At 52.2% G+C, this 26,614-nt stretch overlaps 1 protein-coding gene across 4 annotated transcripts; it reads left to right on the forward strand.

Annotated features, from left to right (window-relative positions):
• The first annotated feature begins 11,417 nt into the window (after positions 1 to 11,417).
• TRIM35 (tripartite motif containing 35) lies at positions 11,418 to 25,842 on the forward strand. Of its 4 annotated transcripts, none has more exons than XM_089327217.1 (6): positions 11,420 to 11,959; positions 16,856 to 16,951; positions 18,415 to 18,645; positions 21,329 to 21,351; positions 22,154 to 22,286; positions 23,159 to 25,842. In XM_089327217.1, exons 1-5 carry the CDS (start codon positions 11,525 to 11,527, stop codon positions 22,266 to 22,268), a joined length of 900 nt encoding a protein of 299 aa, XP_089183343.1. In that variant the 5' UTR covers positions 11,420 to 11,524; the 3' UTR covers positions 22,269 to 22,286; positions 23,159 to 25,842. The 4 variants fall into 4 exon arrangements, 3 of the variants coding, with proteins under 3 accessions (XP_089183344.1, XP_089183343.1, XP_008247537.3); XM_008249315.5 differs by having other exon boundaries at positions 11,422 to 11,959; positions 22,168 to 22,286; XR_001792351.4 differs by lacking the exon at positions 21,329 to 21,351 and having other exon boundaries at positions 11,421 to 11,959; positions 22,168 to 22,286.
• Positions 25,843 to 26,614: the final 772 nt, after the last annotated feature.

The following is a 26,614-nucleotide window of genomic DNA, read 5'->3' on the forward strand; positions in this document are numbered from 1 at the left end:
ACTTCCTTAAAGGGTGGGGTATGTTGTCTGTGTGCCTGCGCCAGCCTCTTACCATAAACTCTGAAATAGACGCTGCCACCAATTCCCAGAGCTGCCCGGCCCACCTCTAACACCCCCCACCAGTGCCCAGCGGGATCCGGGGATGTTCCCCGCCCGTTGTGAGAGGCCCCACCCTGCACTCCCTCCCACTCCACCTGCAGCCTTTTGGAGGCCTCGCTTTAGATTGGGAGACACTACTTGTCCCATGCTGTCAGCACCTGTGCCCAGGTCGCTCCACATCCTAAAGCAACCCCAGCTCCCTTTCTAGGCATGGGAGGTGGGATGAATGGGGGGCGGGGGGTGGGGCCAGAGGGTTGGACAAGGAACAGTCCCGGAGCAGTGATGGGGCACATGAGAGGCCAGCCCTGCTGGGGGCATGTACACATCAACTCACTTTGCTGCCCAGAGAGAGGCTGGCCGCTTCTCTCAGGCTGTAGGGCAGTGAGATTGGAGGCGGGGCCTCGTGGTACCTGGCAGCACTTCTGCCCTATCACAGAAAGATCCCAGACTCTCCTCTGCAGGAGGAGGCGACCTGGACTCCGTGGAAAGTCAGAGAGCTGGGATGGACTCAGTGCTGCCCAGCCTCCCGGTTCCTCTGCAGAGCCCCTGCCCCAGACTTCTCTATTCTGCATCAGTGGAGGATTGGAATCTGACTTGGGAACCAGTGCAGCAACACAGTTCTAGAGGATGTTATTGGCAATGCAGGCTCTGGGAATGGCGCCCCCTGGAGTTGTGCAGCATTATGTTACTCAGCCACACGTGACAGCCAGGCATGAGGGACTGTTTTGATAATACTGCCTCACCTCCCCCCATCCCAAACGCAGATCAGCTGTCCCAGGAGGACAGCAGGGAAGACCAGCACTTGGCCTAAGTGCCAAGGAAGCACACACTTTACATGACTGTATTGAATTCCAGAGACTTGGATTATTTAAGAAAGCCTGAAGTCAATGTTTCTCAATGTATAATCAGTGGACTCCTTGTAGCTGTTACCTGGGTGTCTCTCTGGGTCTACTGAAAATCAGGACCTCTGAAGCCGAGGCCCACCTGCCCCACCCTGGCCACTCACGGTTTATCCGCTCTGACAGCTGGAGCCCCTCCTGGTTCATCCCGCCCACTGATTGCTGTTTGGGATCTTGGAGATAATGTTGGTGGCTTCACAGCGGCCGGAAGATGACCAAGTGGGGCACCCTGGCTATGACTTGGAGACACAAGGCAAGTGGCAGGGGTAAACTGATGTTGACAAGGAAGGTTCATGAGGACATGGGGTGGGTAAGTCACAAAAAGGGAATTGTGAGGTGGCTGCATGTGTTGGGTGGCTCATCCCTACTCCTGCACATGGGAATGATGGAGGGAAGTTGGAGGGGTATGAGGTTAGATACCTAAGTGAGCTGTGGAGGGTCTGGACCAGGGCGGTGGCACTGGGAACTCAGCAAAACCAACAGATTGGTTTAAGACAGGTGAGTTTGTGTATGCTGCCCCCATGTGGTCACATTTATGAACTACAACTTCATCTCTGCAAGGCCGGGTTTCTGAGCTCCAGCTGTTGGAGGTTGTTGAATTCAACGTTTCTTTTGAAGCCTGAGGACCTAGCTCCTAGAATCACAGCACCACAGGGGTTGTGTCGCTCTTGCTATGTTTTTTTTTAATAAAATGGGCCTTAAGAAACTCTCTGAGGTGGCCAGCTCCACCTCCAGGTTTCCTTACATTGTGTCCATGAGCAGCAAAGGAGACCAGGTCATACAATGCAGCCTGTTAGCTGCCTTTTCAAACACCAATCCGAAATGCCCTCAGGGACCCTGGAGTTCTATGGAGACGCCCTGAGAGATGCTGCCCATGACTGCTCGTGGGTTGTGGCAAGGACCAGCCCCAGGAAAAGCACTTCCTGTTTGTCCACTCTCACTGTGTCGCAGGCTGGCAGCAGGCTGCGCTGGGAGGCTTGGGTCACCAGGAGGAGGAACCGGAAGGAAAGAAGACTTTGAGCACATGTCCTCTCTGCCTGCTTAACCTTCCCACTCGGCTGTCCGACCCAGCCCAGACCCGGGGCCAGGACCCTGCACCACCACGCGGCTCCCCAGCCGCCCTCCATGGTCTTCCATGAGTGGCAACAACAGAGCTCAGGCACCAGGAGTCACCTTCTGCCCTCCTGCTGCCTCAGCCTCACCCCAGAGCCACGCCACCTCCACGTGCTGGGAACCCTCCCAAGCGCCAGCCTAGTCATCACTTTCTTTCCAGACCACTGCCCTCATCCTGCTCACCTGTGCAAAGGGCCTCCTTAACCTGTCCCCTCCTGCACCCTCGAAGGAGTGGGGATTGAAGCTCGTCAAAGTGGCCTGAACCACTTTGGGGCTACACTTCGAGGGTGGCATCTGAAACCACGGGAATGGGTGAGATTGTCCAGGGCAAGAGAAAGAGGTAGCAGAGGCCTTGAGGCCGGGCTCCTGCCGAGAGCGAAGCGAGGCACAAGGAAAAGTCGAAAAGGTGGAGGCTGATGAAGACTGGAAGTGGAGGCATGGCGGCAGCATGTGGGCCACTCTCCTGGAAAAGTTGGCTGTCAAGGGGAAGTGAGAGAGCGTGGCCAGCGGGAGGGGGCTGCGGTGGAAAGGGGGCTGTCGGGTCATTGGCCAGCAGGGCAGGATTCAGTGTGCAAGGGAAGGGTCCAGGTTGGAAGGGAGAGGTCGTGATCTGGGGCAAGGGCATCCATGTCTTTGTCCATGACACACTGCTTGGGTTTTGGTCACTCACAGCCAACAAGAGAATAGGTGCAGGACAGTAAGATTTGAGAGTGATATACAGACCACATCCACAGAACTTGTCTTGCTGTGGTTATTGTGATGAATCTCTTAGTGTGCTTGATTTATAAGTATTTAGGAGAAAGCATAGCATCTGTAGGATGTGGCGACATCCGTGTCTTCATGCACCCACTGTGGGTCTTGGGAAGTATCTCATCTACAAGAGTAGAATCAGCACTCTTCACTCTATCTCTTTCCCAGGGCATTGGGAAGCCCGAATTCGGTGTGAAAATGCTGTGCTTATTATTAGAGTAGTGATAGGAGTTAGGCAGGGTAGCCCTGCTGAGGAGAGATTGTATACCTACTTGCCAGGTACATACCAGTCCTCAAGTGGCCGCTCTGTGCTAAGGGCTTTCGTCTATCCAGTTAAGCTTCACAACAATCACCAAGGTAGACAGTAGCATTCCTACTTTGTGCAAAGGAAAAGGGAGTTTAAGGAAGGTAAATAACTTATCCATGGCCACTGAGGCAGTAAAAAGCAGGGCTGGAGCCGGTGCTGTGGCGTAGCAGGTAAAGCGGCCACCTGCAGTGCCGGCATCCCTTATAGGCACCAGTTCAAGTCCTGTCTGCTCCACTTAGGATACAGCTCTCTGCTGCGGCCTGGGAAAGCAGTGGAAGATGGCCCAAGTCCTTGGTCCCCTGTGCCCATGTGGGAGACCCAGAAGAAGTTCAGGGCTCCTGGATTCAGATCAACCCAGCTCTGGCTGTTGCGGCCATTTGGGGTATGAACCACAGAATGGAAGACCTCTCTCCCTCTCTCTCTCTCCCTCTCTCTCTCTCCCTCTCTCTCCCTCTCCCTCTCCCTCTCCCTCTCTGCCTCTGTCTTTCATATACATAAATCCTTACAAAAAAAAAAGCAATGTTGACTCAAAGCCTAACAGGGGCATTTGGTGCGGTAGCGAAGATGTTGCTAGGGACGCTCACAACTCGTATTGCTGTGCTTGTGTTTGAGTCCAGCTCTACTCCCAGGTTCAGCTCCCTGCAGTGTGTGCGCCCTGAGAGACAGCAGGTGCTGACTTCAGTACCTGGCTGGGTGCCTCACCCATGTGGGAGAACCAGATTGAGTTGCTGGCTTTGGCCCAGCCCAGGACCAGCTGCTGGGGGCACGTGGGGAGTGAACCAGTAGATGGGAGGTACCTCTGTGTGTGCACACATGTATGTGTATGTGTGTGCGCATGTGTATGTATGTGTCTGCCTTTCAAATATATAACAGTAAACGAAACTCAGAAATAACATTGTTGGCAGGTCTGTGCCACATTGTAACAAGGATGTCTCCATCGTGGATGATGGAATTAAATCACATAAATATTTCAGAATAAATTTCATTTTTTAAAAAAATTTATTTATGGGGACGGCACTGTGGTGCAGCAGGTTAACGCCCTGGCCTAAAGTGCCAGCATCCCATATGGGCGCCTGTTTGAGATCTGGCTGCTCCTCTTCTGATCCAGCTCTCTGCTATGGCCTGGGATAGCAGTAGAAGATGGCCCAAGTCCTTGGGCCCTGCACCCACATGGGAGACTTGGAAGAAGCTCCTGGCTTCTGGCTTCGATTGGCACAGCTCCAGCCAATGCAGCCATCTAGGGAATGAACCAGTGGATGGAAGGCCTCTCTCTGTCTCTACCTCTCTCTATAACTCTTTCAAATAAATAAAATAAATCTTTTTTAAGAAATGTATTTATTTATTTGAAAGTCAGAGTTTTACACACACACACACACAAACACACACACACACACACACACACAGAGATTTTCCATCCGCTGGTTCACTCTCCAATTGGCTGCAATGGCCAGAGCTGCATCAATCTGAAGCCAGGAGCCAGGAGCTTCTTCCGGGTCTCCCATGGGGAAGGTCCATGCAGGGGCCCAAGGACTTGGGCCATCTTCTACTGCTTTCCCAGGCCATAGCAGAGAGCTGGATTGTAAGTGGAGCAGCCGAGTCTCAAACCAGCAGCCATATGGGATGCCGGCACTGCAGGCGGTGGCTTTACCCGCTACACCACAGCACCGGCCCCAGAATAAATTTAATTTTAAGAGAAAAGTATGGTTCTAAGTTTGAACAAAAAAATAGATAAAAGAAAACCTGTGGGCACCAGGACTGAATTCCTCAGGCCCCCGCCATCTCTCAATGGCTCTAAGTTAACCACTAAGCTCACTACGTGGGCCACGGTGGGGCTCAAAATAGAGAGCTTGAAACCATGCCCTGAGCTTGAAAAGGAAGGACCCTTTATCCCACCCATGAAAGTGCTACTGGTTGTCCCCAGTGTCCAATTTCCTTTTCTTCCCATAATAACAGAACCCCTGTTATCACAGGTGGCTAGCACTGTGGGGTACCAGCATTCCATTCCATTCTTTTTTTTTTTTTTACAGATAGAGTTAGACAGTGTGAGAGAAAGACAGAGAGAAAGGTCTTTCCTCCCTTGGTTCACCCCACAAATGGCCGCTATGGCTGGCACACAGTGCCAATCTGAAGCCAGGAGCCAGGAACTTCTTCCAGGTCTCTCACATGGGTGCAGGGGCTCAAACACTTGGGCCATCCTCCACTGCCCTCCTGGGCCACAGCAGAGAGCTGGCCTGGAAGAAGAGCAACCGGGACTAGAACCCAGCACCCATATGGGATGCCAGTGCCACAGGTGGAGGATTAACCAAGTGAACCATGGCACCGGCCCCAAGCATCCCATTCTTGAGTATCAGTTCCACTTTTGGCTGCTCCAGTTCTGATCCAACTCCTTGCTAATGTGCCTGGGAGAGCAGCAGCGGATGGCCCAACTGCTCTGTCCATGTGGGAGATCAGGATAGAGCTCAAGGCTCCAGGCTGTTGTAGCTAGTTAGGGAGTAGCTGAAATTCTCTCTCTCTCCTCTCTCCTTCTCTCCCTCCTCCTCTTCTCTTGTCTTTCAAACAAATGCAGTAAATCTTAATTAATAACTTAATTCATCGCAGGCTGCCCCAGATAAAGGCTACATTCCTGCAGAGGCCCCTGCAGGGATGGCTGTGTGAGTTGAGAGCCCTGAGTCAGGCCCTCCAAGGGAGCGGCCCCGCCCCCAGCAGTGTCTTCTTGTCCACCTGAGGTTGGAGCCTGGTGCAGCCACCTTGGTCTGCGAGGCTGAGAACAGCCAAGCAACCTGAGAGTTGAAGTCTGAGTCCTAAAAGCTACCGAGCCTCCATGCTCTCCCTGGACACAGTTGGACACCAGGTAACCTTTCCCGCGAGAGACAGTTCAGGTGTCCCGGTACTACCTCTGAAGCCCCACGTGCTTCTGTGATTTGGGGACATGACAACACATACACATTTGGTCACTGCCCCAGGCTGCTGACACACAGCTCCTAAAACCCCTGGAATCTCTGGGGTGTTGCATGCTAAGAAAATAACTTGTAGCTGGGGATCCCTCGATGGCCTAGCAAACCAAGGCAGGATTAGAGGAGTGGAATTGTTAGTCCCATTCCCCAGCCATGGGGAAGGGAGGATCACCAATGGCCAAGGTGATTGCCTGATCTAATCAATCATGCCAAGAAAAGGAGGCCTCCCCTGAACCCCAAAAGGACAGGGTTGGGAAGGCTTCCAGTGAGCTGAACGCATGCATGGAGGGTCTTGGAGGTGGGGTGACGGCACAGAGTGTGGAAGCTCTGCACCTTCTCCCACCCCCACTCTGAGCATCTGTGCCCTTTGTAATAGCCTTTATAATAACTGGGCAAACGGCCGGTGCCGCGGCTCACTAGGCTAATCCTCCGCCTTGCGGCGCCGGCACACGGGGTTCTAGTCCCGGTCGGGGCGCCGGATTCTGCCCCAGTTGCCCCTCTTCCAGGCCAGCTCTCTGCTGTGGCCAGGGAGTGCAGTGGAGGATGGCCCAAGTCCTTGGGCCCTGCACCCCATGGTGAGGTACCCCAGGTACCCCAGGATAAGTATCTGGCTCCTGCCATCGGATCAGCGCAGTGCGCCGGCCGCAGCGTGCTGGCCGTGGCGGCCATTGGAGGATGAACCAATGGCAAAGGAAGACCTTTCTCTCTGTCTCTCTCTCTCACTGTCCACTCTGCCTGTCAAAAAAAAAAAAAAAATTACTGGGCAAATGTGTAAAGTGTTTCCCTGGGTCCTGTGAGCTGCTCTAGCAAATTAGTCAAATCCAAGGAAAGCGAGAAGGCATTTGGCACAGCAGCTGGGGATGCCCACATTCCGTATCGGGGTGCCTGGGTTCAGGTCCTGGCTCTACTTCCTGTTCAAGCTTCCTGCTAATGTGCACCCTGGGAGGCAGGAGATGACGGGCAAGTACTTGAGTTCCTGTCACCCACATGGACTGATTCCTGGCTTCTGGCTTTGGCCTGGTCTGGCCCAGCTGTTGTGGGCATTTAGAGAGTAAACCTGTGGATCCCCCCTCCCCCCCGCCTTTCAAATAAATTATAATTATAATATAAATAAATCAATTTTAACAGCTGAGGAGCAGGTGGTGGGAGCCCTGATTTGTACCAGGTGGGTCAGAAACACAAAGCACAACATGGGATTTGCCATCAGCATCCAAAGTGGGCGGTGCTGGGCACTGAGCCCTCGGCCTGTGGGACCTGACGCTATGCCAGCTCCTGGCAGATGGTGTCAGAACCAAACTGAATTACAGGACAGCTCGTTGGTCATGTCATAAGGGACTGTTGTGTGCTATGTGCAAATAAAAAAAAGAAAACTTATTTTTCTGTGAGTATCCTAATACTTTGTCATTTAATCAATTTTCTCTTAGATATGAATTAAAACAGAACCTCAATGTTATCTATAAAATGGGAATAATTTACCTTACAGGTTGTTGGAGGGACTATAAATGATGCAGACACATTTCCAAGTTCACATCCTGTCAACTTTTAAAAGTGGATTTCTGGAAAAAAAAAAACACACATGGTTGCCTGAAAATATTCTACTTCTCCCTATCCCTTGTCCCCAAGGTACAAAAACATTGTGGAGGGGAGAAATGAAATAAAAATAGCAAACTTGATAATGATGCAAGCTGAATGATGGCTGTGTGGTCAGTAATTATACTCTTCTCTCCAAAACACTGTGTCTGAAATATTCATAATGAAAAACTTAAAATAAGTGAACAAAATAAGATTTTTTCTGCTCCTGGGTATCATCAACCCTGAATCTCCGTGAGAAACATAAAGATGTATTTAAGCCCTTGAGAAACTGACTTGGGCTCCCAAGAGGGAGGGCAGGATGGAAAAGGCAGAAAAATGATGTTTTCACTTTCTCTACTGAAGACCCGCAGGCAGCAGGTGCTCCGTGGGTTTCTCAGCTACTGGGCCCTGCTCCAGGGTATCTGTAGCTCCCCAGGACTGTGAGTGGCAGGCTGCTCCCTGAGCGAGCAGTATCCTGGGGGAGGAGCCTGCCCTGCACTCCTGCCCACGCTGGCTCAACTCCAGTACTTCTGTGAGTTGGGTCTTTTTGGACCCACACTGGCTGGCTGAGCGCTGAAGCCGTGGAGTGACTGCACGAGCCCGCTCTTGTCATGGCCAGCTTGACTGTTCTAGGAGCTATCTGGTCCCAGCCCACAGGGTGCTGGCAGCATCAGGAAGGAAGTGGACACTGACAGCCACAGGCAGCTGCAGAGTTGGTAGCAAGAAGAACCTTTAGAAAGGAAAGGAAAGCAACCAAGAGAGCTCCAAATGCAGGCAGCAGCATCGTGGCCATGGACAGGACAGTCCACCCCAGGCATCGTATTGACTGCTGAAGGGATCACTTTATTATCCAGCATTCAGATGCAGACTTACAGAACTGGGACACTAGAGAAGTTCAGGGAGGTGCTTGGCGTGCAGGGTTATGAGCTCCATCTTGTGGCCATTTCAGATATTGCTTCCAAGGTTAAATTTTGAACCAGCAATCAGCTGCAGAATCCACAACTCGTTGGGTGAGCAGATCTGGAACAACGACCCTCCAACTTTGGTGTGCTTCTGCGCTGTCTGATGAAGGTGTGGAAATGCAGCTTCCTGGGCCTGTCCCCTGGGACAGGTGAGGAGACTGAAGTGGGCCCAGAAATCTGTACTTTTTACAAGTTCTCCAGGAGGTTGCAGGAGGGTCATGGGCCAGTATAAGAAACACGGACAGCAATAAGAATTAGTGGTACTCACTCCCCCCCACCCCCACCAGTGCATGTGGGAAGGACTGAGGAAAAGTTTGGAAGGAAATTGTCAAGAACTACGCAGGTCTGAGATTTTGCCCTACCTACGAAATGTAATAGAACACCCCACACCCGGAGGAGTGGGTTCTAGAACTCCCACACCTGGATGTGCTTGCCCGACGCACAGCAAGCCAGTTCCTCACAGCAGGTTACCCGAACAAAGCAGGAGTCTGTTTTGCAATGTGCAGAGCAAGGAATCAGCCAGCTATCACCCAATTCCTGGACTTCCCCATGGACCAAGTACGATGGATTTTATAAAGTTGGGATTGAGCAGTGCATGATTAGCCTATGTGCAAACACCTGGATACCACCGTGCTCATGGCCTCCCTTGATCAGTTGGAGAGAGGAAACAGTGTGTCCATTCTGTCGTGGCAAAGTGGGCATTGGTCTGTCTGGGATCTACTGTTTGAACAATGTCTGTGACATCCTGGGAAGCTCTCAGCACACAGTTTAGCCTGGAGATGTTAACTATAGAGCTGACAATTTAATTCTGAGGCTTTGTGATTCAGAGATTTGCTGGGTCTGCCTTATTGTTAAGCCACGCCCTTAATGTCCTGAACTAATCTTTGGTAAGGAGTTGACTTGCAATCATCAAAGGGAAGACAGGAAGTACAAGCTGAGGGAGAGATGCTGGGGACTGACGACGTCTACAGAAAGGGTATTCGGGCTAGTGGTTCAGTCTCACTGGTTAGTCTGCCACAGGTTCATGAGCACCTCTTAGAAGACATGAGCCTTGGGGAAGGCGTTTGGGGCAGTGGTTAATGCCTGCCCACTGTATCGGAATGCCTGGGTATGAGTCCCAGCCGTGCTTGGGATTCCAGCCTGCTGCTAACACATACCCTGGGAGGCAGCAAGTAATGGCTCTGTCACTCAGCTGGGAGATGGGGATTGAACTCCTGGCTCCCGCCTCAGGCTGCTGCTGCTGCTGCTTTTTTTTTTTTTTTTTTTTGACAGGCAGAGTGGACAGTGAGCCGTGGCGCCGGCCTTGGGCTGCTTCTGCTCTGGCTGTTGAGGGCATGTGGGGAACGAAACAGTGGATGGAACATCTCTGTGCCTGTCTCTCTGGATTTCAAGTAAATCAGTTCAAATTAAAAAGAGAAGACATGTGACTTCCAGGTCAGAGACCAAGGACCGCTCAGTGCCAGCAGTAATCACAGCACCACCACTGGGCCAGTTTCAAAGCTCCAGGTCTCCCAGGCCTGTAAGATGAGGGCCACAGTAGGTTGCACTAAGTCTAGGAAATGCAGTCTTTCATAATGAGGAATTAGCCAGCCAGACCTTTGCCTGCAGGACACACTATTTCTGCCAAGGCTGTTTGCCATGGGCACACCTTTGAAAAGACAGTTGGAAAAAATGCATTTAGTGCCTTTGTTCTCAAGACATGCAGGGACACGAGACACTCGGAGAACTGTCTTCAGCAGAAACCAGGAACGGAGGTGTGTCATGTGAAACCAGTCTGCATCTGAAGGCTGTAAAGTGATCGCAGAGGCCCATGCCCGCTCCTCCAGGCAAGAATTCAGCTCCCTTGCAGACGTGCTTAATCTCTGTTCCTCAGCACTTGCCTACGGTCATGCGCACTTTCCATATAGTGGACGTTTTATTCAGGAGGAAACAGATCTTGAAAGATTGTGACTTGTCCATTTACCCAGAGGAACTGCAATGGGGTCTTCTCAGAGGTCTTCCCATTACCCCCTCTCCTCACGCGTCTCCTCCCATAGCAGGGGCTAGGATTAAAAAGGGTTCAGATGGGGCCGGCGCCCCATCCTCTGCCTGCGGCACTGGCATCCCATATGGGCGCCAGTTCTAGTCCCAGCTGCTCCTCTTCCAGTCCAGCTCTCTGCTATGGCCTGGGGAGGCAGCAGAAGATGGCCCAAGTCCTTAGGCCCCTGCACCCATGTGGGAGACCCTGAAGAAGCTCCTGGCTTTGGATCGGCACAGCTTTGGGCCGTTGTGGCCCATTTGGGGCGTGAACCAGCGGAGGGAAGACCTTTCTCTCTGTCTCTCCCTCTCACTGTCTGTAACTCTACCTCTCAAATAAATAAATAAAATCTTAAAAAAAAAAAAAAGGCTAAGATAAGCAAAGGACTAGCTCGAGAGTGGGGACAAGTCTTTGAAAAGCCCTGCTGACCACTCCCTCCAAACCACGAAGCTGAGATCTCTGGTTTCTCCCGCCTCGCGGGCCTGAGACTGCCAGTTCTTGGTTCAGGAAGGGGTTCTAGGGTTTGTTTCCCTCCACAAGCCGGAAGCAGGTTTCCAGTGTCATGGTAACTCTTCTACACAGATGAGGATATTTCCGTGCTAACGGCTGGGACTAGAGCAGGCGGGAACTGACGGCTCAGCTTCCGGCCCGCTCTTCCGGGATTTCCCCGCAGAAACCGGAAGTGGGGGCGTAGCCTCCTGAGAGCGCCCCGCAGATTGGCCAGTGTCACTGCCTCTCAGCACTCCGAGGAGAAGGGGCTGGGCACCGCCCACGTCCTCGGCCAAGCGCCGCCAGGCGTGTGGGAGGGGCCGGGCCGAAAGTTGCGAGCGCTGAAGGCGGCGGCTCGTGCCATGGAGCCTGGCCCTGCCGTGTCCCCTGGGCCTTCCCGCTCCTTCAAGGAGGAGCTGCTCTGCGCCGTCTGCTACGACCCCTTCCGCGACGCCGTGACTCTGCACTGCGGCCACAACTTCTGCCGCGGGTGCGTGAGCCGCTGCTGGGAGGTGCAGGTGACGCCCACTTGCCCGGTGTGCAAGGATCGCGCGTCCCCCGCCGACCTGCGCACCAACCACACCCTCAACAACCTGGTGGAGAAGCTGCTGCGCGAGGAGGCCGAGGGCGCGCGCTGGACTGGCCATCGCTCGCCGCGCCTCTGCCGCCTGCACCGCGGCCAGTTCAGCCTCTTCTGCCTGGAGGATAAGGAGCTTCTGTGCTGCTCGTGCCAGGCCGACCCCCGGCACCAGGGCCACCGCATGCAGCCGGTGAAGGACACTGCCCAGGACTTCCGGGTAAGAGTGGCCGGGCGCGCACGTGGTGGCCGATCCACGGCTGGACCCGGCACCCCTGACTCCTCTGCTCCCGCCCCTGCAGCCGGCCTGGGCCGCGCGTGCCCAGTGCTGCCTCGCTTCCTGCTCCGGCTTGTAGCTGCCTCCTCTGGACCCCTGACCTGTTCGACGTGGGTACCTGCGGGGGTTCCCTTCTACAGGACTGCCCCAGGGACAGGATGAGAGGAGGGGGGGTGTAAACAGGAAATGAGAGCTGGGGTTCCAGGATGCTCCCCAGACAGCCCCGCCCCTTGTGACAGGGCCCTGGGGCCCGGGGCCCAGCACCCTGCACGCCAGTGGGGTGTGCCCAGGAACGGTTGGCACGCCCGATTTAGACGGGGAGGAAGAGCGCAAGACCTGGCTTTGGGAAGGGAGCCTTCAGGTTCCCCCATCAGTCACCTTGTTCCTGAGCACGGTTCCTGTCGCCCTAGGCAGCTCCTTTATTGTGGGTCACTTTTAGGACCCCAGTGCTGGGTTTCAGTGACGACAAATAAGCCTGGGAGAGCGGTTTACAGGGCAAAATTAAAGGGGCAAATTCTTTGGTATAGGAGGGAAAAATGATCAGAAATGAAGGGTTAGCCTAGCTCAGAAGTTTTCAAAACCTTTGGTGTTTGCTAATAGGAAGAAAACATTTTTCATAGTGCCCCAGACATCCATACGTAAGTGTCAATTTAACAGTTTTCTGAAGATGTCCACTGTATTCTAGGATTTTTTGTAGCACTTTTCTTTTTTAAGAATTTATTTCTTTGAAAGGCAGAGCTAGAGAAAGAGGGAGAGAGACAGAGAGAGAGATCCTCCCTCTGCTGGTTCACTCCCCAAATGGCCACAATGGCTAGAGCTGGGCTGGTTGGAAGCCAGAGCCAGGAGTTTCCCCCAGGGCTGCCACGTGGGTGCCAGGGCATAAACACTTGGGCCCTCTTCCACTGCTTTCCCAGGCACATTAGCAAGGAGCTGGATCAGAAGTAGAGCAGCTGGGGCTTGAACCTGGGCCCATATGGGATGCTGCACACCATAATGCCAGCCCCTGTTGCTCTACTTTTAAAAATCTTGGAGTGGAGCAATTTCTTTCCTCTTAACCCGTGACTCAGATGCACAGTTTGGAGGACACTGGTTTGCTGGTGGGAATCTGAGTGTTCTGACAAGGAGACACTGCAGGAATCCACAAAGCCTGGTCTCAGGACCTGCCTCAACAACGCGCATGCCCCCTGTTACTGTCACCTTTGTTGAGCCGTGGTCCACTACTGTGCTTTTCCCATGTGTCCTTGGTAGGAGGGCTACGTCCTGATTCCAGACAGTGACAGTGCTGGGCAGCCTGAGGGTGGGGTCCGGGTAGGGGAAGATCAGGGAGCAAGTCGTGCTCACCTGGCAGAGGTCCAGATCATGGCGGGGGGGGGGAGCAGGGGTCAAAGCTGAGAACACCCAGGCAGAGCCCCCAGGTCTGAGCCAGGTGCCAAGGAGCATGTGGTCCAAAGACGGGTTTTGATGTTTCAGCAGATGCTTGAAATGCCAGTTTTCAGGGATGCTGTGGGAGTTGAGAGAGACTGGTGCTACCCTCAGGGAGCTTCCAGCAGTGACCCGAGGGGTGAGGAGGTATTGGTGAAGGGGTCAAGTTAGTGGGCGCCCAGGGTGATGTCCGAGGGGCGGGGCGCAGTCTAGTCCCAAAGGATCTGAGGAGACTGAGACTGAGCGTGGGCAGCCCGAAGCAAGGAGCAACTCCCTCCTTTACCAGACAGTCTGTGCTGGGGCCCTGTGTGTGCAAGGACTGACTCCGGGCACTGAGGCTGCGAGGCTGTAGGAGAAGGCCCAGCCTCGTGGGGTTCGTGTTTTAGTGGGGAAGCCAGCCGGTCAGCTGGCGAGTTGTAGTTTTGTGTGACTGGAGCTAGGTGGTGGTTGTGGGGAGACCCCCTGGATGCCAGGGGGCTAGGTCGGCAGCTGGGGCCTGCCGTGCTGTGGAGAGCCCCGGAAGTCTCCTTAGGGGGTTTGGTGATGGGATGTGTGCTTAGGCAAAGGTCCCTGTGAGGAGCTCAGCAGTACTAACCACGCCGGCCCAACGCTTTTTGAACACTTACTCTGTGCGCGATCCTCTTAAGTGCTGATGGCCGTAGACAGAACGGTTTAGGGTTTATTATCTCACCATTCTGGAGCTCAGAGGCCCTCAACTGTGTTGACAGGCTGCACTTCTGCTGCAGGCTCGGGGAGAATTTACGTCCTTGCCTTCTCCAGCTTCCAGAGACCACTTCTGTCTTTGAAGTGCATCATCCCAGCTTTTGCTGTCACACGGCCTTCCTTGGCCAACCCTCCTCCTTCCCCCCGTGAGGACCCTTGTGATCTCATTAGGCCAACTCGGCTAATCAGGGACTCTTGACTTAAACACCTGCAAAGTCGCTTTTTGCCGTATAAGGTCACATTCACGGCTTCCAGCCATTAGAACATAGACGTCTTTGGAGGAGCCATTATTCAGGCCCTGTTGTCCTCATTTTACAGGGATACTGAATCTCAGGTTGAGTAACATGTCCAAAGTCCCTGGCGCCCTGGTCAGCCTCTTGAACCTCTACTCAGGTCATGGACATTGGCAGAGGCTCCTCTCCCTGCTGGCCTCCATTCCTGGGGCTGTGTGGGCTTGCAGGGCCGACAGGAGGTTTTGATTGAGTGGAAGGCACGGTGCGGCCAGTAGCAGAGAGGGTGACTCTGGGCTTGAGTGCAGAGCCACACCGACACTTGTGAAGTTGCAGACTGACAGGCTGTGAGCACAGTACAAGACGTGTCTGGATTTGTCTGGGGGGTGTGGGAGGAGTCTCCAAGAACGTGATTTCTCAGCGACCCATGGGGGCAGCCCTCAGCAATGGTGGCACGCAGAGCCGAGGCGTGAGGAAGTCTGAGATGCATCCTACAGAGCACGGAAGGGCGTGTTTGGGAGCCAGGATTCTTGTCCTAACTGCGTGGGCGTAATGAACAGACCGATGAGATTTGGAACAGGCCATAAATGTTTAAACCAGAGCCCCAAAACCAAATGATACTGACAATCAAATGCAAATAAAACTCAAATCAATACGATTCCAGTTTTTTAAAAAGACTTTTCTTGTTTATTTGAAAGAGAGCAAAAGAGAGAGATTGTCCATCTGCTGGCTCACTCCCCAATTGGCCATAATAGCCAGGTCTGGACCAGGCCACAGCCAGGAGCCAGAAACTCTATCTAGGGCTCCCACTTGGCTGGCAGGAACCCAAGCGCTTGGGTCATCTTCCCCTTGCCTTCCCAGGCTTATTAGCAGGGAGCTGAATTGGGAACAGAGTAGCAGGGATTTGAACCGGCACTCTGATATGGGATGCCAGCATGGCCAGTGGCAGTTTAACCTGATGTACCTTACCACTGGCCCCAGTGGTTCTAGTTAAAATGTTAATTGCAAAGTTTTTTTGTTGGAACTGAATCTCTCCTCCTGAGAAAGCTGCTTTAGACTCTCCCTTTATACTACAGGCAATGACTTGATTTGCCAGCCAGAATTTCCCTGTTGGAAGAGCTCTGGAACGTTCATGTGATGTGATTAGCTTTCACTTGACTCTAGCCCATTTGCCTGCTGAGTGTATTTCTGCTCTGTCTTTATTAGGCCAAGACATTGAAAGTAGTATAGCCTGGCATCAAGTATGTTGTTAACAGAATGCAAGTGTTGTACTGAAGTTATAGGTACTAAAAACATTTGTCAACACTCTGTAGGATGACCCAGAATAGGTTTATCTCGGTGTTTTGTTAGGTTATCATTAGTTGAAAACTCTAAAACCCTTCTTGGAGAACTTGTAAGTCCCACAAAATACACAAACATGGAACCAACAGGGGATGGTGTAGGGATGCTTATATTTTACTAAGGAGAAAAAGGAAACTTGGAGAAGACTGGCCCCAGATGCATGCTGGTTTTAAGTCCTGGCTGTACCACTTCTGATCCAGCTCCCTGCTAATGCTCCTGGGAAAGCAGCAGAAGATGACCCAAGTACCTGGGCCCCAGCTACCCACATGGGAGACCTAGATGGAGTGCCAGGTTCCCAGCTTTAGCCTGGCCCAGCCCCAGGCATTTCAGCCATTTGAAGAGTGAATAAGAGAATGGAAGATCTCTTTCTCTCTCCTTCTCTCTCTCTCTCTCTCTCTCTCTCTCTCTCTCTCTCTAACTCTGCCCTTCAAATCAATCTTTGAGAAAAAGAAGATGATAGACCTGGGGTACAACAGATAGGAATCCAGCCTCAAACTCAGGCTTCTTCAGGGAGTCCAAGGTGATCAGAAGCAATGATGAACATTGAAAAAAATCTTTAAAAAATGACTAAGCCACAAACAGCAGAACCTGCTGATAAAGTATTTCACGTGACCCAAGCAATACTGTTAGACCATCAGGAGAAAGCGGGGTGTGAAGAGGCATGTTTAGGTCGGGCCTCATGGGGAGTGTCTGGACCAGCCCTACCATGATGCCTGAGGACTGCTGACTGCAGATCAGTTCAGCTTGGAAAGTTGCAAAGGGAGTCTGTGAGGACAGCCTTTCCACAGTTGCCTGCACAGCTCGGGGATTCAGGGCCCAACCTGGACCAGCCTTAGGCTCGAGCAGGATGCTGTGCCCTACCCTGGCCAGCTTGAGAGTGAATAGGCCTGTCTACCTCAGTCACGTCTCCCCATCTGTACCAGGCATGCTCAGAGGAGGCAGGCTGGAGAATATCTGAGAATATCTTTAACGTCTGATTCAAGGTCAGGTCCATACTCCCAGGTCTGGTAGATACAGTTGGGCCGTTCTTGTTGAAGTGGAATCCCAGTTGTAAGTGTTGTGTGTTGTCCTCCCTGGCTGTCCTCCAGGCTAACTTGCCTCCCCCCTTCTTCCCCAACGACAGGCCAAGTGCAGGAACATGGAGCATGCACTTCGGGAGAAAGCCAAGGCCTTCTGGGCCATGCGGCGCTCCTATGAGGCCATGGCCAAGCACAATCAGGTGAGTGATCCTGGGCTGAGCAGGGGGACGGGGGACGCCCAGGGCAGTTGTGAGAGTAGCAAAGGACGGTCAGCGCTGGGTGTGACACTTGACACGTTGGCCTTCTGTAGCCCTGCTTGTCTCACATGGCCATGTGTGGGACAAGACTGGGGCTACTCTGCCTCTCTGAAGACCTGGGCAGGACCACAGGGACAGCTTAACAGGCCACCTGCACCTCGCTCACTGTGATTTAAGAGTGACTTAAGCACATGTGACATATCGCCATCTACTGTGTTCAACCAGCAGTGGCCTGGGCTCTTAGTGATTCCATGTCTCCTTTCACTTCCATGTTCACTCCCCTGGCAGCCCTGTCTCCAAAATAAGAGGGATCTTCAAAAAGTTTGTAGCAGATGGAATTCAAAAATGTTTCTTTTAGAGCAAAAAGTTTCGGTATCTGTACATGAGGGCTCTTCAAAAAGTTCATGGAAAATGTGTATTATGAAAAACTATGTTCCCTGCGAGTGTTGTGGATCAGACAAACTGAAAGTGCTGAGATTGGAAGACAAATATTTAAAAAAATGGTTTATTTATTTATTTGAAAGGCAAAGTTACAAAGAGGCAGAGGTAGAGAGAGAGACAGAAAGAGAGAGAGGTCTTCCATCTGCCGGTTCACTCCCCAAATGGCCGCAACGGCTGGAGCTGGGCTGATCTGAAGCCAGGAGCCAGGAGCCTCTTTCAGGTCTCCCACTCAGGAGCAGGGGCACAAGGACCTGGGCCATCTTCCACTGCTTTCCCAGGCCACAGCAGGGAGCTGGATCTGAAGTGGAGCAGCCGGGACACAAACCCGAGCCCATGTGGGATGCCAGTGCTACAGGCTGGGTCTTTACCTGCTACACCACAGTGCTGGCCCCAATGCAAATAATTTTTTTTTTTTTGGACAGGCAGAGTTAGACAGTGAGAGAGGAGAAAGAGAGAAAGGTCTTCCTTCCATTGGTTCACCCCAAATGGCTGCTACGGCCAGCGCTGCGCTGATCCAAAGCCAGGAGCCAGGTGCTTCCTCCTGGTCTCCCATGTGGGTGCAAGGCCCAATCACTTGGGCCATCCTCCACAAGGCAAATAATTTTTAAACATTGTCATTTGCAACAGTTCATTTCTGTGATTTATGATTTGCCTGGCTGCTGTGCAACTTAAACAAGATACGGGATATTGTATGTTGACAGCCATTGCTGTCTGTAAGCAGTGATTCATTCTTTAAACATTTCCCCCCAAAATTTCATTCTTCTGTTTGGCTTTCTCAGCTGAAATGTTAACTTACAGCTTTGTGCGCATGAAGTCTTACTTCGTGCTTTATTCCTGAGGGTTCTACCTGTGCTTCCTCCTTTGAACATAGAGTTTGTGAAAAACCTGGAAGTCTCAGTGCTGGGCAATGGCCGAGGGCCCCTCTGCGTTGCACCTTCTCTGACTCCCTCCTGCTCCCGCTGTAGGTGGAGGCGGCCTGGCTGGAGGGCCGCATCCGGCAGGAGTTTGACAAGCTCCGCGAGTTCTTGCGGGTGGAGGAGCAGGCGCTCCTGGACGCCATGGCCGAGGAGACCCGGCAGAAGCAACTTCTGGCCGACGAGAAGATGAAGCAGCTCGCGGAAGAGACCGAGGCGCTGGCCCATGAGATCGAGCGGCTGCAGGTGGAGATGAAGGAAGACGACGTTTCTTTCCTTATGGTGAGGAGCTCAGCATCTGGATGCACTGACTGACGGGGCCAGATGTGCAGGGAGCAGCCATTAGCCACACCCACCAGCCCTGGCCAGCCCAGTCTTCCCACAGGTTCCTGGCCACTGGCCTGGAGCTCACAGAGGATGGGCTCTGAGGGTGTCAAGAGGCTAAAAAGACGAAGTCGAGAGCAGAGTTGCTCGAGGGCCTCTTATTTCTCTCTTGTCTTTGCTGTCCCACTCTCACCGTCTCCCTTGCACTCACTCTTGCTGTCATTTTTTTTTTTTTGGTTTCTTCTCTTCTCTCCCTTAATTAAATGACATCTTTCAAAATTTTTCAATTTTTTATTTAAATGTAACATCATGGTGTTCTGTCTTCTTAAGCAAAGGATGATTTGATTCTCGAGATCTCATCGTTTTTCCTTTCTCTCGTTGATTGCGTTTTCCCCCCATGAGTCATGGGTCCTGGAGAGCTGTTTCTGTCACTTGAAGGCTGGCTTGTAAATCAGTCAGGAGAGTGAGGCGTGTCCTCTGCCTGGAGAGCAGCCGAACCCTTTGGACCCAGGAGTCTCTGTCCAGCGGAGCGGGAAGGGATGGTGACCTGTGTCATTCAGGCAGGGTGTCACATCCTGGTCAGGGCCTTTGTGGGCTCTCCACTTCATAAAAAGGCTTGAACCCTGAGGACGAAATCATTCCGTGAGGGGCTCTAAAAGCTGGATTCCTTGTCTGTTCTGTTTAGCACGTTGAGAGTGTCATCTTGCCCAGGGCCCAGGGTTCTTTCAAGAATGGTTTTGATTTGTGGTTTCTTTTTTTAAGTAAGGACTTTATTGAGATAGTACTCACATGCTGTACAATGAGTGCAGTGCGTTGAAACTACACAATTCAGTGATTTAAGGTGTATACGGAGTTGTGCAACCATCACAAATGTCGTTACTTTTCACCACTGTAATCACATAGCCTGAGGCGGCCTCGCTTTGTAAAGGGAAAGGGATTGTTTAGCTCACATTATGGAGCTTCAGGTCCATTCTCAGGTGGCCCTGTCGGGCTGGGCGGCTGGTGAGGGCAGCAATGGCAGCGGTGGAGCACACGTGGACAAAGGATCATGTGATGAGCCAGGAAGCAGAGAGCCTGGGCTGCACTCAGGCACCAGGAGCAGCCCTCTGTAAGCATTGCCTCTCAGGGGCACCCCTTCCCCACCCTAGGACCTCCCACTGGACCCTCCTCCCCGACAATATGATTGCCTCGTTTCCTTGCTCTTAAGGCCATGAACTGCGACTTTGGGATATAAACATCTGCCCAAGTGTAGCAGCCAAATCATTTTCAAACCATAGCAAGAACTATCAATTTCAGACTCTTTCATCACCCCAGAAAGGAACTGTGCCCTGTGCCCTTGGCTCTCACTCCCCAATCCCTCCTCCCCCCAGCCCCTGGCAACCACTAATCTATTCTCTATGTAGATTTACCTAGTCTAGATATTTCATATAAATGGAGTCATAGTGGTGGACTTTTGTGACTGGCTTCCTAATGCTTTGAAGTTTCATACATGCATCTTAATACTTTATTATTTCTTATGGCTGATTAATCTGTCATTATACAGTTATATTACAATCTGTTTATCCATTTGTCCATTCTGTGATCATTTGGATTGCTTCTTTTTTTTTGACTATTATGAATAATATGGCTATAAACATTTGTGTGCCAGTTTTTTTGTGGACATCTTTTCCTTTTGCTTGGGTACACCCCCAGGAGCTTACTTGCTGGATCCTGTGGTAACTCCAGATTTGAAGAACTGCCAGGCTGGTTTCCAAAGCAACTGAAACACGTTATATTCCATCAGCAGTGTGTGAGGATTACAGCTTCTCCACCTCCTCGTCAACACTTGCCTTTTCAAAATTTAGTTGTAGCCATTCCAGCACATGTGGAGTGGAGTCTCATTGTGGTTTTGATTTGCTTTCTCCGGGTGGCTCATGATGTTGAACATCTATTCATGTGCGTGTTGGTCACTAGTGGATCTTCTTTGGAGAAATGTCCATTTGGAACCTTGGCCTATTTTTTGATTGGGTTGTCTTTTGTTGAATTATGAGAGTTCTTTATATATTCTAGATACAATTCCTATATTAGTTCTAGCTCTAGAGTTAAATCTTTGATCCATTTTGAGTTAATTGTGTATGATATAATATAAGGTCTAGCTTCATTTTATGTACGTGTGTAGCTGTTTGTCTCAGCGTGATTTGTTAGAAAGACTGTTTTGTGTCTCATGAATGGGTCTTGACACTCTTGCCAGTGAACGTGACGGTGTATTTCTGCACTTTCACTTTGGTTGCATTCATCCAAATGTCTGTTCTTACATTAGTACTATACTATCTTGATTGCTGTTGCTTTGTAGTAAGTTTGGAAATTGAGGAGTGTGAGTCCTCCAACTTTGGTCTTCTTTTTCAGGATTAATTTGAACTATTCTGGGTCCCTTGAATTTCCTTATGAATTTGAGGGTCAGTTTTTCAGTTTTTTTCAAAGACGCTAGCTGGGATAGAGACTGTACTGACTGTGTAGATCCACTTGGGGGATATTGACATCCTAACAGTAAGTCTTCTGATCCATGAACATAGGATGCAGGACTTCTCTTGAAGTTCAAAAACTTACACATTTTCTCTGTGTCTATATCTCCATTTCTATTTTTTTTTTTTTTCAATTTCAGAAACACAAGAGCCGAAAACGGCGGTAAGTTGCCAAGGCTGGTGGAAGGGGTTGGGGAAAAGCAGACAGAAGTACCAGGGTAGTGGCTTGGGTAGGCAGGTAGCACAGCCGGCTGGGCATAATGGCAGAGACTGGCAGGTGGAGAGAGCTCTGTTTGAGGGATTCCAGTTCCAGCTGGCGTGGGCACAGAATGAGGAGTGTGGAGGGTCGCAATCCATGGGGCAGCGAGGAAGAATGCCACCCTGCACGTGGCTGGTATTTCTCAGGGGATCATCTGGCATTTACGCTTGGTTCTTGGCCAGCTCCCTCCTCCTGAAAGCCTTTGGACACGCTGGTTTTTGTTGCAGTGGTTGGGTTCACTGGGGTGAATAAGGAAGAACTAACTATGTCCCTGTCAAAGCTGTCCAAAGATGGAAGAGAGTACTTTGTGGGGTAATGAGTTCCCTGTCACAGGAGGTGTTCAAGCAAAGGCCACGTGAGACCTTGGGACTTTGTACTAGTACAGCCTTAAGTTTCTTCCAGTTTAGACATCCCATAAACAGATGTATGTGATTTCAGTCTACACATATGGCAAAGGTCTCAGAGGACTTCCTGTTTATATTTCTCCCAGCTGAGGCAGGAGAGCCCTTATATTGACTCTTTCGAAGGGATATAACAGCCCTATGGGCTCCTGGGCTGTCTCCTGCCAGAGCCCACTGCAGGTTTGTCTTGGGGAAGGTGGCCAGGAAATTTAGGCAAGAAGGAAAGGACCCCATCCCGTCACTTGTTTCCAGTTAACGCAGTAGGACCCCGAATGCATGGCCCCAGCCCCGCTCACCGTGCCCAGTCCTGCCTCCCCAGGCTCTTCTGCACCATGGAGCCGGAGCCCGTCCAGGCTGGCATGCTCATTGATGTCTGCAAGTACCTGGACTCCCTGCAGTACCGCGTCTGGAAGAAGATGATCACGTCTGTGGAAGCTGGTGGGTCCAGGCACAAGGCTGGCACTTCACGCCACCCAGAGCTGGCTGAGCACACCTCACCTCCCAGCTAGGCTTCCTCCGGCAGGCCTCTTCCAGGCAGGCCCTGGGCCCTGCTCCCGCCCCTCCTGGCAGAGTGCATCCCTACCCTCTGCCTCCTCTTCAGAACAAAGAGCATTCCCCTCTGTATTCAGAACCAGGTTCTGTATACAGGCAACAACCTCTTCGGTCCAGGTGACCACAGCCCACGTGAGCCACTGTGTCGTGGTTTCACTGGGAGACATGTCAGTGGCCCGGGGGATTTTTCATGCTTAACTAAGACGTCCCAGGGGCGAGTACCTGCCTGTGTCAGTGTCCTGTGGCTTAAAACAACAGAGATGTGTTCTGCTACAGTCCTAGAGGCTAGAAATCTAACTCTGGGTGGGCAGCAGGATTGCGCACCCCTGACACCTGTAGCGGAGAGTCCTCCCTTGCCTCTTGCAACTGCTGCAGTTTGCTAGCCGTCCTTAGCTGTCCTGGTTTGCAGCTCTGGAGCTCGGCTTCTGTGGTCTGGTGGCATTCTCCCCTTCTGTCCCTTCTCATTTTATGACCATACTGTCGTACTGGATTAAGGGCACCGCTACAGTCTGACTTCATCCTAACTTCTTATCTGCAGTTGACCCCATTCCCATATGAGGTCCTATCCCTAGGCTCTGGGAGTTAGGATTTCCGAGTATCTTCTGGGGGGACACAATTCGTCTTACAGTCCTGTGTGGACTAGGGCCCAGATGGGACACAGGAGATGGGATGGGCCCATGGGAGCCATTGGAGGGCGGGACAGAAGGGCGGGACGTCACGTGTGCTAACTGTCCCCCTGCTTGTCCCCTTGCCTGCAGTGCCCTTCAGCTTAGATCCCAACACTGCAGCCGGCTGGCTTTCTGTGTCCGATGACCTCACCAGCGTCACCAACCATGGCTACCGCGTGCAGGTGGAGAACCCGGAGCGCTTCTCCTCGGCGCCCTGCCTGCTGGGCTCCCGGGTCTTTTCGCAGGGCTCCCATGCCTGGGAAGTGGCCCTGGGCGGGCTGCAGAGCTGGCGGGTGGGCGTGGTGCGGGTGCGGCAGGACTCGGGTGCCGATGGCCACTCACACAGCTGCTACCACGACACGCGCTCGGGCTTCTGGTACGTGTGCCGCACGCAAGGGGTGGAGGGGGACCATTGCGTGACCTCGGACCCGGCCACGTCGCCGCTGGTGCTGGCCATCCCGCGCCGCCTGCGCGTGGAGCTGGAGTGCGAGGAAGGGGAGCTGTCCTTCTACGACGCCGAGCGCCACTGCCACCTGTACACCTTCCACGCCCGCTTCGGGGAGGTGCGGCCCTACTTCTACCTAGGGGGCGCACGAGGGGACGGACCCCCGGAGGCCCTGCGCATCTGCCCCCTGCGCGTGTCCATCAAGGAAGAGCTGGACGGCTGAGCAGGCCGGGGTCTTGCACTGGGGGTCCTGTTTCCTTCCTACCGCTCCTCCGCAGTCCACCCTGCGCCAGTGTCTCCCGACGGTCTCGCAGGACGCTCTCCCCACGACTCCAGGCCCCAAGCCGCTTGCTTCACGTTTCTCTCCTCTTGCCCCCCTTAAAAGCCACCTGGGAACCCCTTGAACCCAGGCTCTGTGGAGCCCTGGTACCTTCAGGATGTGAATTTTTAAAACCTCATTCCAGGATTTCTGGGGATAATGTTAGCTTTTAGGACAGACCTCTTTTAATCTGGGAGACAGCTGCCCACTGAAAAAGAGTTGGTTGCTCAGTTCTCCAGTGGGGAAGGCTGGCAGGGAAGTGCCAGCCAAAGGCAGGAGGCAGGAGAAGTGAGAGAAAAGCATGGGCTGGTGCCCTGGCTGTGTCTATCTGGGGGAAGGGGTGGGTAAGGCTGCCTAGGCAGGGCAGGCAGGTGCAGGAGTGACTGGCGTGAATGGCTCTAGCAGCCCTGGGTCTTAGGGGCTGCCCTTGTGATCTGATCCTGGCCCTGGAGTGTGAGAGCCGAGTAGGCTGTGGGGCTGTAGCTCTGGGTGGCGTGGTTTGCACAGGGAAGGCACTCTCCAGCGAGCCGCTGGCTCTCTAGGAACTGGTTGCATAGCAAGGGCATCTTTCCATGGCCAGTGAGGCCTGGGATGCCGGACAAGAAAAGAGCATTCGTGCAGGGCAGCTGTTGTGTCTTTGGGATAGGACCCAAGACTCAGCTAATCCACCCCTTATGTCAGTATCTTTTTTTTTTCTTCTTAAAAGATTTATTTATTTATTTGAAAGTCATAGTTACAGAGAGAGAGAAGGAGAGGCAGAGAGAGAGAGAGAGGTCCTCCATCTGCTGGTTCACTCTCCAATTGGCCACAACGGCTGGAGCTGTGCCGATCCAAAGCCAGGAGCCAGGAGCTTCCTCCAGGTCTCCCACATGGGTGCAGGGGCCCAAGGACTTGGGCCTTCTCATTCTGCTCTCCCAGGCCATAGTAGAGAGCTGGATCAGAAGTGGAGCAGCTGGGTCTGGAACCAGCGCCCATATGGGATGCCGGCACTGCAGGCGGAGGCTTTACCCACTACACAGTGCTGGCCCCCTTATGTTCGTATCTTAAAAGGGCTCCATGTAGCCTCCCCGGGGGTCCCACAGGGTGGGAGACAACGATGTCCATCCCCTCCAGTGTATTTGTGCTTCTTGGACAACTTCCTCTGAATAGAGGTTCCAGAGAACTGCAGAAAAAAAGTTCTGGAAACCATGGTTCCAGCCTGTTCCCTCTCTGGCCTCAGTTTCCTCGTGTGTCCATGTAGGGCTGGGGCATGATGGCCCTCTGTGGTCGCTGCACAGGAAATCCTCCGGAGTCATTCTCCCTAAGGCATGTGGAAAGAAGGGAAAGGCGAAGAAAGGGGTGCGGCCTGGGGGTGGCCCTGTGGCTGCCACCCTGGACCCCAGGGGAGGGAAGGGAGGCAGGTGCCGCGCTCTTGCCTTTGCTGACTCAGGTTGCTCGTCCTTGCCGTCCCGACTCCTGGGTTTTCATCCCAACTTCTCCCCACCGCCACGCCCACAGACCTGTGCCCCCTCACATGTGCCTGCAGATCGTTTCTAATGCCAAATCTCCGTGGCCCTGGATCACCATACCCCGGGAGGCAGCCTTGTAAAAGGACGTAGTTCCCTGTAGAAGTAGGGTTAACTGGGTGTGTTTCTGACCAAGGACTTGACATTCTACCTGTACCCTACCCCTTAGTACACACAAACAGGCTATTGAAAGAAAAATTAGGACTTGCACCTATACATGTTTGTGTACACTGGTTCCATAAACAGTAGGGCCACGGGGAGGGACCAGGTAGAAAGTGCCACTGTGTGAAGTGGGCCAGGTTAGGGGTGGTGAGGATGTTGGCAAACTGGCACATGTGCCTGGCTGCAAGACACTTAGGCTGAAGAAAGTTCAAGCACATCTGAAAGTGTATACCCTCGACTATCAAGTATTCATGTAGCCCATAAATATAATTTCTATGTAATGAATGTGACCTGAGATTATTTTGTTAGTTATAATAATAAACTTTTTAAAATGGTTTTTTCATCTTGGTTGTTGAAAGTTTTTTTTTTTTTACACAGAATAATTTGGAAGCCGGCGCCGTGGCTCAATAGGCTAATCCTCCACCTTGCGGCGCCGGCACACCGGGTTCTAGTCCCGGTTGGGGCGCCGGATTCTGTCCCGGTTGCCCCTCTTCCAGGCCAGCTCTCTGCTATGGCCAGGGAGTGCAGTGGAGGATGGCCCAGGTGCTTGGGCCCTGCACCCCATGGGAGACCAGGAAAAGCACCTGGCTCCTGGCTCCTGCCAGGATCAGCGCGGTGCGCCGGCTGCAGCGGCGGCCATTGGAGGGTGAACCAACGGCAAAGGAAGACCTTTCTCTCTCTGTCTCTCTCTCTCACTGTCCACTCTGCCTGTCAAAAAAAAAAAAAAAAAAAAAAAAAAATAATTTGGAGAGCATAGACTTTTTTTAAAAGAGTGTTTGAGCTAAAACCCACTTTTTATTTGACATTTTCCTTTAGAAATTAAAGCTCATGTTCATCTATGTAGTAGCATGTATTTGGCCTTATTCCCTTTTATTGTCAGATACTTCATTGTAGGAATGATGTACTATAATTTATTTATACATTCATCAGTTAATGGGTATTTGGGTTATTTCCACTTTGGGGCTATTATGATTAATCCTACCATGACCATTCTCTTGGGTATATTCTGGAATGGATTTGCTAGACCCAGTAGTAGCTACTGAACCTTTTGAGGAACTGACAAGCTCTTTTGCAGTGTGGCTGAATAATTTTATATTATCCCCAGAAACATAAGA

Source organism: Oryctolagus cuniculus, chromosome 2, assembly GCF_051225735.1.
Source record: "Oryctolagus cuniculus isolate XC-2025 breed Fujian yellow rabbit chromosome 2, ASM5122573v1, whole genome shotgun sequence".
In the NCBI taxonomy this organism is placed as follows: Eukaryota; Metazoa; Chordata; class Mammalia; order Lagomorpha; family Leporidae; genus Oryctolagus; species Oryctolagus cuniculus.